This window comes from Hyaena hyaena, unplaced genomic scaffold, assembly GCF_003009895.1.
Source record: "Hyaena hyaena isolate Hyena2069 unplaced genomic scaffold, ASM300989v1 scaffold_137, whole genome shotgun sequence".
Lineage (NCBI taxonomy): Eukaryota > Metazoa > Chordata > Mammalia > Carnivora > Hyaenidae > Hyaena > Hyaena hyaena.
In genome coordinates, this window is record NW_024080769.1 from 2,128,880 (window position 1) to 2,142,096 (window position 13,217).

Below are 13,217 nucleotides of genomic sequence, written 5' to 3' on the forward strand. Positions count from 1 at the left end.
GTCCGACTTTCGCTTGGGTCATGATCTCGCGGTTCGTGGGTTCGAGCCCCGCGTCGGGCTCTGTGCTGACTGCCAGCTCAGAGCCTGGAGCCTGTTTCAGTCTGTGACTCCCTCTCTCTCTGACCCTCCCCTGCTCATGCTGTCTCTCTCTCTCCTAGAAATAAATAAAAAAAAAACATTTACAAAAATAAATAAATAAAATAAAACCACAAATAACTTTGTTTCAAAACATGGATCTGAAATCGTGACAAGTCAGGGCACAATATTTTTCTAATCAAGGGCAACCTGAAGTTCCTATTTTAATGATGCAGAAACGAGATGAAGTCAGAGGCTGCTTCTCAAATCCCAGAACGAGCCTCAGAAGGCAGGGCACCTTCCTGAGTTGTCTGAAGACCTCTCCCTTGGTCTCTCTCCTAGCTCTCCAGGGCTCCGGCCATGAGGACTAGCTGTAGGTTGTTAACTGGACCCCTTTTGAAATAATTCTTTTAGGTCTGAAATGATGCAATAACATGGTAGACCAGCCCTGCCTTCCCTATGCCTCTCAAACGGACTCCAGACTGTATCCTGTAGCCTCCATGCTCTTTGCTGTGATTGCCCGAGTGAAAGCCCAAGGTTTGCAGAGGCTGCGTGATTCCTGAATGAGGTTTGAAATCGGATGCTGCTTTTGTGAGGTACTAAACTTAGCTATCCTGGTTATGGATTACAGGGAAACAGGCAGCAGAGAGAAAGTGAGAGCAGGGTCTGTCTGTTCCTTCACCAGGCAGACCTCCTGGACCTCGCAGGCAACCTTTATAGGGTCTTCCAGTCACCAAGTGACATGGAGAGAGATGAGGATTGTGGGTCCCTCACACGTCGGGGCAGCGGCAAGTAACCCTGGCAGGTCGTTTTCAAACGAACGTAATCTCCTCCTCCACGGAGCTGAACCGTAAAACGCACGCCCATTTTCTTCCTTGTACCCCATCCCCGCAGCTGGGAGTCGCCCGAAGCCCCTCCCAGCGCCGGTCCCGCCGCCCCCCCCCCCCCGCCCCCTACTTCCCCCGCCCGGGCTCCTCTCTGGCTCCCCCTCCCGGACAGCGTCCGCGCTCGGCCGGCCCTCCAGCCGCCTGTTTGTGAATGAGACGCTCAGTTTCTCAATGGAGCCGCGGGGGGCTCGGGCGGACGCGGCGCGACCGCAGCGCTGGCCCTGAGCCCGGAGGGGGGCGCCTCTTCCTCGCTCCCTCCCCTCTTCCCTCCCTCCCGCCGCCGCCGCGGCTTTTGAGGAACGGGGCTGAGAGGCCGCCGCGCAGGTCGCCGGGGCCCGCATCCCCGAGGACTCCGCCTCACGCTCCGGACGAGCCGGAGCGCGGCCGGGGCAGCCGGACGCCGAGGAGGCCGGCGGCCTTCGGGAAATTTCCACCGAGACCCTCCGCTCTGGGCTTAGAAAGTTCTTGAGTTCCTATTTCCTTTTTAAATCCCGGTTGGCTATTTAGCTCTTCGCCGGCACCTTTTTTTTTTTTTTTTTTTTTCCGGGAGAGGAGGGGGAGTGCGGGGAAAGGAGAGAAGAAAATAAAAAAGGATTTCCGCCCCGAAGAGAGCGACAGTTGTGAGAGCTTTTCCTGCAGGAGACGGTAGCGGCGTTCGCGGCCGCAGCGGGCGCCCGGCCCCGCCGGCCCCACCATGCGCGAGCCGGCCTCCGGCTGTTGAGGCTCGGAGACGCGGAAGCGGCGGCCGGCAGCACCCGGCTCCCGCGCTCCTGGGAGCGTTCGGTCGGCCGGGCAGCGGCTGCGGCGGCGGCGGGATGGAGCCCGCGACCGCGCCCCAGCCCGACATGGCGCCGGAGCTGACCCCAGAGGAGGAGCAGGTAAGCGGGGCCGCGGCCTCGGCGGTGGGTGTGTCCGGACCCCCGAGGCCTAGGCCGGCCTCTGCCCGCGGAGGCCGCGCGCTCCACAGCCCGGGCCGGCGGGCGCCCCTTCCCCCCGGCGACCGCGCCCCAGGCCGTCAGCCCCAGACCCCGGGGACGCCGCTGGACGCGGCTGCCGGCCTCTTCGGTGCCGGAGGCTTGCGGGCCTCAGATCGCCCCCTCCCCCCATTCTGGTGGTAATTCAAGTTCCTCGGACGGGGGCGGGGGGGGGGCCGTTCCCTCCCACCACCCCCAACCCCCGTCGTTTGCTGAACACCTCCTTGCCTTCGGTTCCTCCACCCCTATAAATGTTCAGCTTCTTTTCTTGAGGTTTTGTGTTTTTTTAAGGACAGGCAAAGTCCCGTTTGTGGGGAGGATTCCTGCGGGGAACATCTTCCGCACCCGAGCGGAGTGGTGATAGGCAGTGGGTACGCAGATGCTCTAGATTCTCACAGGGCTGTGGCAGGCCTACTAGGGCAGATTCTGGAAGATCCAGGCCTCATGCTCCCGAAGTCCCTGGCCTGGGCCGCCCTATTCAGCTGAGACTGGGCGCATCCCCTCACTGCCACTTCCCTCCCCTCCCCCCGCCCCCCATCTCATCTCGCTGTCTCCATCTTTCTGGAGCCTATGTTGAGCTCCATTGTCCCTTAAAGCTTATGACCTTCAGTTCCCAGAAGGAAGTGGTTTGCGGTGTCATTCTGGGGGTTTGGGTAAGGGAAAAGCCCAGCACCCTTGGAACTTTCCCTACCCCACATTCCTTCTGGGGAGACACGGACCACTCCTTCAGAGGAAAATCGGAAAATCTGCTAGCTGAGATTGGGAACCCTAAAGGCTTTTAGCAGTCTCTTCCTTGGCACTGCCCATTCCCAGCCTTAGCTATGCTCAAATATAGCCACAGTCTGATTTCATGTTAAAAAAAACAAAAACCTGAAATAAGAAGATGATGAACCATTCTGGTAACCCGTTTCAAGCCCACCAGCCCTTATTCCCAAGGATCACATTTGGTAGCACAGTCTCTAGGGTGGAGACAGCCTGATTCTACAAACTCGTATTAGTTAATGGGTGTAAGACCTGATTTTTAAAAAGCTCTTGACTTTTCTCCTCGTTTGTAGAGATGACATTTTTCACATTTGGCCTCAAACCACTATCTTGCCTTTTCACACCTTGAGATAAAATCAGCATTGGAGGAAAAAAAAAATTCTGCTCTGTAGGAACAGTGGTAACATCCTGGTATCTGCAGTTGAGTGTTAATAAAATGCTAGTCAAGGCCTAGTGCAAGCAGGTGGCCAAGGAGCCTGTCCTTCCAGAATGAGGGAAATACTTCAGTACTAAGGTATGCTGAGTTGGTTTTTAAGAGGCAAAACCCATTCACTTCTTTTCCTTGGATTAGTCAGATTTAGAGTTTCTATGTTTCTAAGACTTAACAGCATTAGTATTCCCCTGTGAAAATGGGATTAGGTTGCAAATTAAAAAATTTAAACCAAGAAAACAAGTATCGATAAAGTCAGTGCTTTACTCTGTGTAGAGGATATGTGTATACTTTTAGAGTGTTTAATAAAATCTTTTGTATTTAGTGAAAATCTTTTACGGTAAGTAAGTGTGATGGGCATTAACAAGGACTGGATGGTAACAGTAAAATATTTATCTATTAAGATCAAGAAGGTATGTGGGGTTTTTAAAATTATACCTTTTCCTACAAAATGTCAAGTTTTCTACAGGCATTTCAAAATGTTGAAACAGACATAACAGTAGCATAGTTCCAATTATTGTAATACTTGGTAAAATTTCATATTTTAGTTTAATATCACATGAGAGCACTCTTCACTGTTAAAATTTATTTAAAATGATTATGTTAAGCAGCAGCAAATTCGTATTAGTCTTATCTGAGTAGTCATGGGAAATGACACATTCATTTCATAATGCTGCCCCATTACTGAAACCAATTTTATTCTTTTTATCAAAAAATTTTCAATTAATTTTTGAGAGAGACAGACAGCATGAGCCAGGGGAGGGGGAGAGAGAGGGAGACACAGAATCATCCAAAGCAGGCTCCAGCCTCTGAGCTGTCAGCACCTGGGGCTGGAAGTCACAACCCCCCTGTGAGATCATGACCTGAGCCGAAGTTGGACGCTTAACCGACTGAGCCACCCAGGTGCCCCTCAAACCAATTTTAGAACTCATTTGGAGTTGACTTTAAAGCATGTGGCAGAATCTTTCAAATATCTTTGGTGTTGGAAACATCTTGTCCTTTTGAGGGTCAATTTGCTTTTGGGGAACACTGAACAATCTTTTGGAATCCTGTATCATAAGTAAAGGATCACAGTGGGTTAACCCAGGTTCAGGCAAAAATGAAATGCATGTAAGCACTTAGGTCCTTTTTAAAAAAAATTTTTTTTAACATTTATTTATTTTTGAGAGACAGAGCATGACTGGGGGAGGGGCAGAGTGAGAGGGAGACACAAAATCCGAAGTAGGCTCCAGGCTCTGAGCTGTCAACACAGAGCCCGATGTGGGGCTTGAACCCACAAACTGTGAGATCACTATCTGAGCTGAAGTCGGATGCTTAACTGACTGAGCCACCTAGGCGCTGCCCCCATTTAGGTCCTTTTGAGGCTAGGTAACTAACTGCCTTAAAGATGTTTCTGGAACAGCTGTCTCCTGAATGGTATTCTGTATAGTCACGTGAATCAGAAACCCAGAAGTTTCTTGAACATTTTGTTTTCCCTCAGGCCCCGTACACTACACATCATCAGATTTTCCTGAATATCTTTTGAATTCATCAACCTCTTCCACTGTCATCGTCACCCTAGTCCCCAAGCTCTTCTATCCTTACAGAACTTTTGTTTCCTAACTGATCTCTCTCTGTGTTCCTTACTCTTATTCCAGAAGGCAAAGGCAAATGGAAAATCTCATTGTGTCTCCCATCTGCCTCCCTGCCCCTAAAAAGAAGCATTTATGAAAACCCTCAGGGGCTTTTCATTACTCTTGGGAGATAGCAGCTCCTGCATACGATCTACAGTGCATGGGCCCCCATGTGGTCTAGAGCCCTGGCTAATTCTCACACCTCATCTTTCTTCCAGACACTGGCCTTCTGGTCTGGCACACCTGCTGTTTTCTCCTGGTGCAGGGTCTTTGCACAAACTGCTTTCCCCTGTCTGGGAACGCCCTCCACTGTTAGCTCCCGCTTCATCCTCAGCATTCGCTTCCCCAGGATGGCCTTCCTTGATCTCCCCAATGAGGTCAGATCTGTGTTACTAGCTCTTAGAGCACCATGCACTGTCCTTTATATCACTTTTCACAAGTTTACACTATTTGTGGGATTGCATGACTGGAAGCCCCACGAGGGTTGGAACGGGTCTGCTTTTGCTCACCGCCAAATGCACACCGCCTAGCATGATGACTGCCACTTAGTGTGTGGACGCTCTGGAAATACATGTGGAACGAAGAGTAGTTCTGTACACGAATCGGAACGCAGACAGCATCATCTCCTTTCTGAAGGGCTTATAAAAATAAGGACTCTGTTCATTTTGATATATACTTCTGAAGGTCATCATTGCTTTGTAGTCTGATTTCCTATGTAGGCATGTGCTGAAATGATAACACCAACTGATGTTTCTTGTCTTTATTTTTTCACTACTCAGTAATTAACAGAGTTTACAATTGAGTTACAAGTAAAAGGGTGCTTTGCCTTTAAGGAATTTACATGAATAGCAACAGGGTAGTAACAGTAACTGTTTCCTGAGTTTCTGCTTTTAGTCAGGCTCTGTGCTGGGCATTTCACATACAGTTAATCCTTATATGATTGGAATTATTACCTCATTTTGCAAACAAGAAAACACAGACTGAGAGAAGGAAATTGCCCAAGGTCGCATAGCTTGCAAGTGATGGGTTCTTCTGCCTCCACTGCAAATGTTCCCTGTATTATACTACATAACTTTCTCCTGAAGACTAGTCAACTTACTAAGATGTCTACATGTATGTATAATAGCTAATTTGTTGGTTTGGGTATTGACATATGTGTGTTTGGTTTTGATGATGTGTCTTAAAATTTGGCTTAAAAATTGCACGGAAGAAAAATGTTAGAAGACCTTTACTCAGACCTGTTGCCAACAGAGACCTATACAGTCTATGCAAGAAACTGTGGAAAGTACTCGGGGAAGAAATGTGTTCCTCTGAGGTGTGGTCACAGTAAAAATTTAATTTTTTGATATCTTCTTTATCTTTTGTACAGGAGAAATAACTATTCATGGAGCCAAATATGAAGAATATTATCTCTCCAAGCTTTAAAAAGCCTGGTGTTTTATATATTAATGTGTAAATATAATAGCCTTTCTTAATGGGCTGGCAAAGTTAAAAGTTTGGCAGTGTGAAGGGTAATTTCTAAACATCAGTACTAGTCTTCATTCTTATGTTATTGTCTGAATTTCACTTTCCCAGAATATATGCTAACATTTGTAACTTGACCTGAAGTTGATAATTTTTTGAATTTGCTATATAATTATAGTTAACTTGACCATCAAGGATAATTAAGGTTTTCTTGAAGAGGGGATGGTTAAAAAAAAGGGGGGGGGGTCTCTTACTCATCTGTTCTACGTCTAAAACCTATAGAACGTTAAGTGGGGCTCCCTGAGTTACATCTGTTTGGGCATTAAGTTGTAAGGAGAACTCTCACTTTGTAATAAACCGTAAAATAAAGACTCAACTAGGATTCTTTTTTTTTTTTTTTTTAATTTATTTCTAGGAGGGAGAGAGAGAGAGAGAGACAGCGTGAGCAGGGGAGGGTCAGAGAGAGAGGGAGTCACAGACTCTGAAACAAGCTCCAGGCTCTGAGCTGGCAGTCCGCACAGAGACCGACGCGGGGCTCGAACCCACGAACCGCGAGATCATGACCTAAGCAAAAGTCGGACGCTTAACCGACTAAGCCATCCAGGCGCCCCTCAACTAGGATTCTAAGGCTATTCAAATTCAGAAATTATAGCTTTTAAGGGTCTTGATTTTGCGTGGATTTCCCAGTAGTGATTAACAGGATAGAAGAATAGAGTAGTTTTCAGAGCTCCTGGATGGCTCAGTCAGTTAAGCGGCAGCTTCGGAATTCTGCTAAGGTCATGATCTCACAGTTCTTGAGACTCGCATTGAGCCTCATATTGGGCTCTCTGTCAGCATGGAGTCTGCTTTAGATCCTCTGTCTCCCTCTCTCTCTGCCCCTTTCCCTTGTGTACTCTCTTTCTCTCCCTCTCTCAAAAATAAATACACATTAAAAAAAAAGAACAGAGTAGTTTTCTAAAGTATTTATGCATATTTTTATTTTATGTTATTTTATTTACTTATTTATTTTTGTAATAATGATTTCAGGAATAGAATTTAGTGATTCATCACTTATACATAACACCCAGTGCTCATCCCAGCGGGTGTCCTCCTTAATACTCCTTGCTCAATTAGCCCATCCCCCCCACCTAGCACCTCTCCAGCAACCCTCAGTTTGTTCTCTGTTTTTGAGAGAGTCTTTTTTTTTATTTTTTTTAAAAATTTTTAATGTTTTATTTATTTCTGAGAGAGAGACAGCATGAGCAGGGGAGGGTCAGAGAGAGAGGGAGACACAAAATCTGAAGCAGGCTCCAGGCTTTGAGCTAGCTGTCGGCACTGAGCCCAACATGGGGCTCGAACCCACGAACCGTAAGATCATGGCCTGAGCTGAAGTCGGACGCTTAACCGACTGAGCCACCCAGGTGCCCCTGTTTGTTTTTAAAATTTTTAAATGTTTGTCTATTTACTGAGAGACAGAGGCAGAGTGCGAGTGAAGGAGGCGCAGAGAGAGAGGGAGACACAGAATCCAAAGCAGGCTCCAGGCTCTGAGCTCTCAGCACAGAGCCTGACGTGGGGGTTCAAACCCATGAACTATGAAGCGATGACCTGAGCCAAAGTCAGATGCTTATCTGACCGAGCCACTCAGGTGCCGCTCCCTCTCTGGTTTTATATTATTTTATATTTTATATATATAAATGTATATATATTTTATGTTTTTGCTTCCCTTTCCTTATGTTTATCTGTTTTGTATCTTAAATTCCTATTTTTTTTAAGGTTTGATTTTTAAGTAATCTCTACCCCCCAACATAGGGCTCAAACTCACAGCCCCAAGGTTGTGAGTAATGTGCTCCACTGACTGAGCCAGCCAGGCACCATGCGTATTTTCATCTTAGACCAAAGTTGGTTTTAATAACTTGTATAGTGCTTTTTCACATTGAAAAAAATTCATGAATTTCTTTAAAGTTGCTGTAAGAAGTAATCTAATATTTATTTTCAAATCCTCTAAAGAAAAATATCTATTTTAGAGTTAATGTTTAGAGCATTATTGTGAAGTTAATAAGCTAGTGCTTATATTGTAAGCACTCAGTAAAGTTAGCCATTATCATAATATTCTCTGTTTTTGGATAGTGAAAGATTTAGAGCCAAGTTAGCTTAAACTAATCCCAAGAGAAAAAAATATTTATATTTACCCCGGGGATTATCACTTAGCATGGATTCATGTGACTGCCAGAAAATAGTTATCTTACAACTGTATAACGTAGTTTTCAGAAACCTAGTCTAATTCCATGCTGTGGTTTGTATTGTTATAACAGGGATCTTCTGAAGCTAAAAATTTAACTGCCTCGCAGCAGACTTCACAAATTTTTGGCATTTTTCCCAAGGGCAAGGGTTTTTGTCCTGGTTCTTGTGGCCAAGAACTTCTCTTTTCCCACAGCCTCACATGTCCTGTGCTAAATGTCATCTGTCCCCCCAGAAGTGTCCATACGTCAAGGACCAGATGATTCATAACATTAAGTAGAGGTCTTCTAGAGAGGGAAAAGAAGATGAGGTAAAGATGAAAATTTTTCACTATTGTCATTATTGCCAATGATGTTGTAATTAACAATCAGGTGAAATCTCAGCTGGATGTGAGAATTTTACTCTGTTAAAATTTCTGAGCATATCAACGACCTCGGACTTCACTGTTGTGAATGTTAAGGAACATGGAGGTTTTCTCTAGGAACCTGAGTTTTAGTACTTATTCATGAATTGAAAAGTAAGACACCTCCTTTGGAAAGGAGCTGAACTGTTTCACAGAGGTAGCAGCTAAATATTCTTTCTTTCAAAATACACAGAAAAAAATTAGATGCCATTGCCCTAACTGTTCATCTAACTAAAACCTACAGTGCCAGTTACAGCCATTTCACACTTGCTCTACCACCTGCCCTGGTGCCTCACACAACTGGGGATATTTTTTTTTTCCAAATCAGTCATTATCATATTTACCACCTATACACACCTCTGTATCAGAGCTCCTTGGTTGCTCTTTCTTGCCACTGGAATAGTCCCGGTTTTTGGTTCCTCTTCCTCCTCCTCCAGAGTTGGGGCAGATGTTGCTGGAACAGGTACTCTAGCCTGGGGGTACGTCGGCGCTGAAGGGAGCACTTTCATGTCTGACTTTGAAAAGTACCTAGCTGAAATGGCATGGCAGAGGGGTGGGAGACTGAGATGCTGTAGAGCCCATGGGAAGAGTGGTTTGTTTATTAAGGGTTGGTTATCTCTTAGATCTAGATTATAAAACACTGAGACCAAAACAGTAGACGAGAGGTGACTTTTTCTTTAGTTTCTGCTTCTAAGAGAAGCATTCCATTTTTCTCTAGGAAAGAGTGTCTGTTTTATGTATCGGTTTCCTCTGAAAAACCAAACCCACCCAAAACACACATGCAGAGTTCTTATCTTTCACCCAGCACAGGTGGCACGGATCTGATGAGGTTTATGGAATTATTATGAAACCAGAATTCTCAGAATTGACGGGCAGATTCTAAAGAGAGCTGTTTATGACTTGAGTACTGAAGCTTCTAGGGACACAAATCCATGAATTACTTGTTCATTCCTTGAACTGGCTAAGCTTTATGTTTGTATTTGCTTTTATATATGTCATTATTAAATGACCTACATCATTAGTAAAATAATATTTTAAAAAACAGTCTTCGTAGATTTTCTACAATGATCATATATTTCTTTTATCATTAAAATCAATAACATCTTGTGGGGTGCCTGGGTGGCTCAGTCGGTTAAGTGTCCAACTTTGGCTCAGGTCATGATCTCGTGGTTCGTGGGTTTGAGCCGCGCGTTGGGTTCTGTGCTGGCAGCTCAGATTCTGTGTCTCCCTCTCTCTCTGCCCCTCCACCACTCATACTGTGTCTTTCTCAGTCTCAAAAATAAATAAAAACTATAAAATTTTTTTTTAATTAAAATAAAATCAATAACATTTTGTAAAAAGTGCTGCATGCACTATACAGGTCTGGGATTATGTCATTAAGTGCTGAGATCCCAGTATTTAAACTTAATGCAAATCTGGCCTTTTTCTAAACAACTATCTGCAAGTAAAACCTGGGCCTTCTGGGAGACGATGGCAATAAGTCTTAGGTAAACTTCAGGAACCCCCAGCTTCCTTTGTGGCTCCAGTTTTGTTTTATATTTTTGAGTCTGTTTTGTTTTCTTCCTTTAAGGAACTTTTAGAAAACATTACTTAATTTAAATAAGTAAAGTCCCTTACAGTTACAAAATACTCTATATATAGTTGTGCTATTGGTATTCTTATTCTTTCTGCTATAGGAAACAATTTTTTTTCCTAGATAAGAATAGGAAGAAAAATTAAGAAACTGACTTTGTAGCAATGAGATAAGGATTTCAAGATTGTCTAAGACTTCTGACAGTTACCATGCATGAGTAATGTATCTAGCAGATGATAGTGGGGATATCTGTCGCTCATTTTATGCTCTTATCACTTTCTGCACCATCCAGTGGTTCACTGATTTATTTCATCTTTCTAGGTTATAGATTACCTTTAGGTGCATTGGTCAGCATTGTCTACCCCCGCCCTCAGATAAAAGTTTAAAGGTCATCTGATGTAAAAATGACTCATTTGTGGAGTGCAAAGAGTAACAGTTTATATTATCTTCTATATCTTTCTTTCTTAATATTTTATTTATTTTCTGAGAGAGAACATAAGCAAGGGAGGGGCAAAGGGAGAAGGGAACAGAGGATCTGAAGTGGGCTCTGCTGATGGGATGACAGCAGCGAGCCTGACGTGGGGCTCGAACTCACAAACTGTGAGATCGTGACCTGAGCCAAAGTTGAATGCCCAACTGACTGAGCCACCCAGGTGCCCCATCTTCCTTATCTTTCTTAAACAGCATTTGTGAAAACATTCTATTTCCATTGTTTGTCTCAGTGGTTCTCAACCAAGATGATTTCAAAACACTCCTCTCGCCACCACACCCCCCAAACAAATGTCTATGTCTAGAGATACATTTGATTGTCACAATTAGAGGGTGCTATTGGCCTCTGGTGGGACTGCTGTGAAACATCTGTAATGTATAGGACAGCCCACCACAACCAAGAATCATCAGACCTAGACTGGCAATAGTCCCAAGGTTGAGAAATTCTATTTTTCAGTTTAGTTTTGTTTTGTTTTTAGAGAAAGCCAGCAGGGGAGAGGGGCTGAGGTGGGGGTGGGGGGGGGAGGGAGGGCGGGAAGGAGGGAGAATATTAAGCAAGCTCTGCACTCAGCACCTAGCCTGATGCAGGGCTCCATCCCACGACCCTGGGGTCATGACCTGAGCCAAAATCAACAATCAGAGAGAGGCTCAACCTACTAAGCCACCCAGGCTCCCTGAGGAGCCCTAGTTTATATCTGAAAGATTTTGTAGTTCTTAGGAACAGAGATACAAATTCCTACTTTTTAGTTGAAGATAGGTTTTTGGTTAGTTAACACATTTATCATTTATTCAACTATGTGTCCCCAGATACTGATTTCCGGGATTAGCTTTATGTACTGAAAAATGAAAAACTCTGGTGTTTTATTTTATAGCATAACCATCACAGAGGACAAAATGAGCCATTTGCAGGGGTTTTCAGAGATGAGGGGATTTTATGTGACAAGGAGAACACTACTGAGCCCTGCTATGTAATGATAATAATGGGAAGTCATTTTTGCTTTCCCTTCTGAATGGTTCTGAGTTTCTCTTCCTCCAGTGAGTGAGGTGATTATTATGTATCTTCTGTTTCATGTTAATGTCCACCAAGAGGAAGGTTTTACAGATTATAAACAGAAATAAAATCTGTTCATTCATTCAGCAATCCTTACTGTCTACTGTGTACCAAGTTCTTGATCAGCGTGCATGAGGGGCTCTCTGTTGTTGAGGAATTGCCCTCTAGTTCTCTCTAAGCAGCACTTGAATTGTGGGGTACCCACCAAGGAAGAGGACCTCTTATACACAGTAAGGGCAGATCTCCATTTCTGTATCCTTAGTGCACGTTGTGAGAGCTCAAAGTACATTTGCTGAAGAATGAGTGAAAGCATGTTGAAATTATTTAGTCCTCACACAACCCATGAAACTAGTATTCTTTTGCTTGTCTTTGTGATAATTGGGATGATGTTCAGAGGCTTTCAGTGATTTACCAAGGAGGCAGGCAGCACTGGGACAGTAACGAATTATTAAATCTGTGCTCTTTCTAGCAAACTTTGTCTGTTTTACCAGTATGTTTCTATGTATGACACGCCTATATACATATACACAGGAAATAGCTCTCTCTTGACACTTGGGTTTCACATGGCTAGTTTCTGCTGTTCCCAAGTTTTCCTGCAGAGAAGTGGCTACATTGTTACCAGCTGCTTATTGTACATTTATTTATGAAAGAAATGATATGCTTTAATGGGGGGTAATGAACTTGGGGGTTCATAGAGGTCTCTGGGGGTACCTCCCAGAATATTAATAGGTTTCCTCTTTGCCTTTATAAAGCCAGTCTTTAGTCTTTCATATATAAAGTTTAAACTTTTATATATTATAATCAGCATAATAGGGAAGCATATGTAGTATACGTGCCTACTAATAACTAGGATGAAACTATAGCTTTTTAAATGATTTTTTCTCTGGCGCCTGGGTAGCTCATTCAGTTAAGTGGCTGAGTCTTGATTTTGGCTCAGGTGATGATCTCAAGGTTGTGGGATTGGGGCCCACGTTGGGTTCCGTGCTGAGCGTGCAGCCTGTTTAGGATCCTCGTTCCCCTTCTCTCTGCCCCTCAAATGCTTTTCTCTCCCAAAATAAATAAACTTTAAAAAAAAAGAAAGAAATTGGTTTTTTTCCATGATACCTGCACTTTGCCCATGTTTTGGGTGCACTTGAGCTACTACTAGAGTTTGTTTCTCAATTCTTAAAAAAAAAAAAAAAGATTTTTTTCCCCTTGTTTCACTTTCTATACTCACAGATTTTTTCTTTCTTAGATTCATTAAGGAAGAAAAAAGTGTTACTGAAAGGAAGTCCAGAAG

At 44.1% G+C, this 13,217-nt stretch overlaps 1 protein-coding gene across 1 annotated transcript in view; it reads left to right on the forward strand.

Moving 5' to 3' along the window:
- Window positions 1–1,563: 1,563 nt before the first annotated feature.
- Window positions 1,564–13,217, forward strand: part of PTPN9 (protein tyrosine phosphatase non-receptor type 9) — a 79,242-nt gene continuing 67,588 nt past the window's right edge. Inside the window, exon 1 of the mRNA XM_039238217.1 lies at window positions 1,564–1,840. Within this exon, the coding sequence (XP_039094148.1) occupies window positions 1,778–1,840 (63 nt within the window). The 5' untranslated portion in view covers window positions 1,564–1,777. The remainder of the gene's footprint in view (window positions 1,841–13,217) is intronic.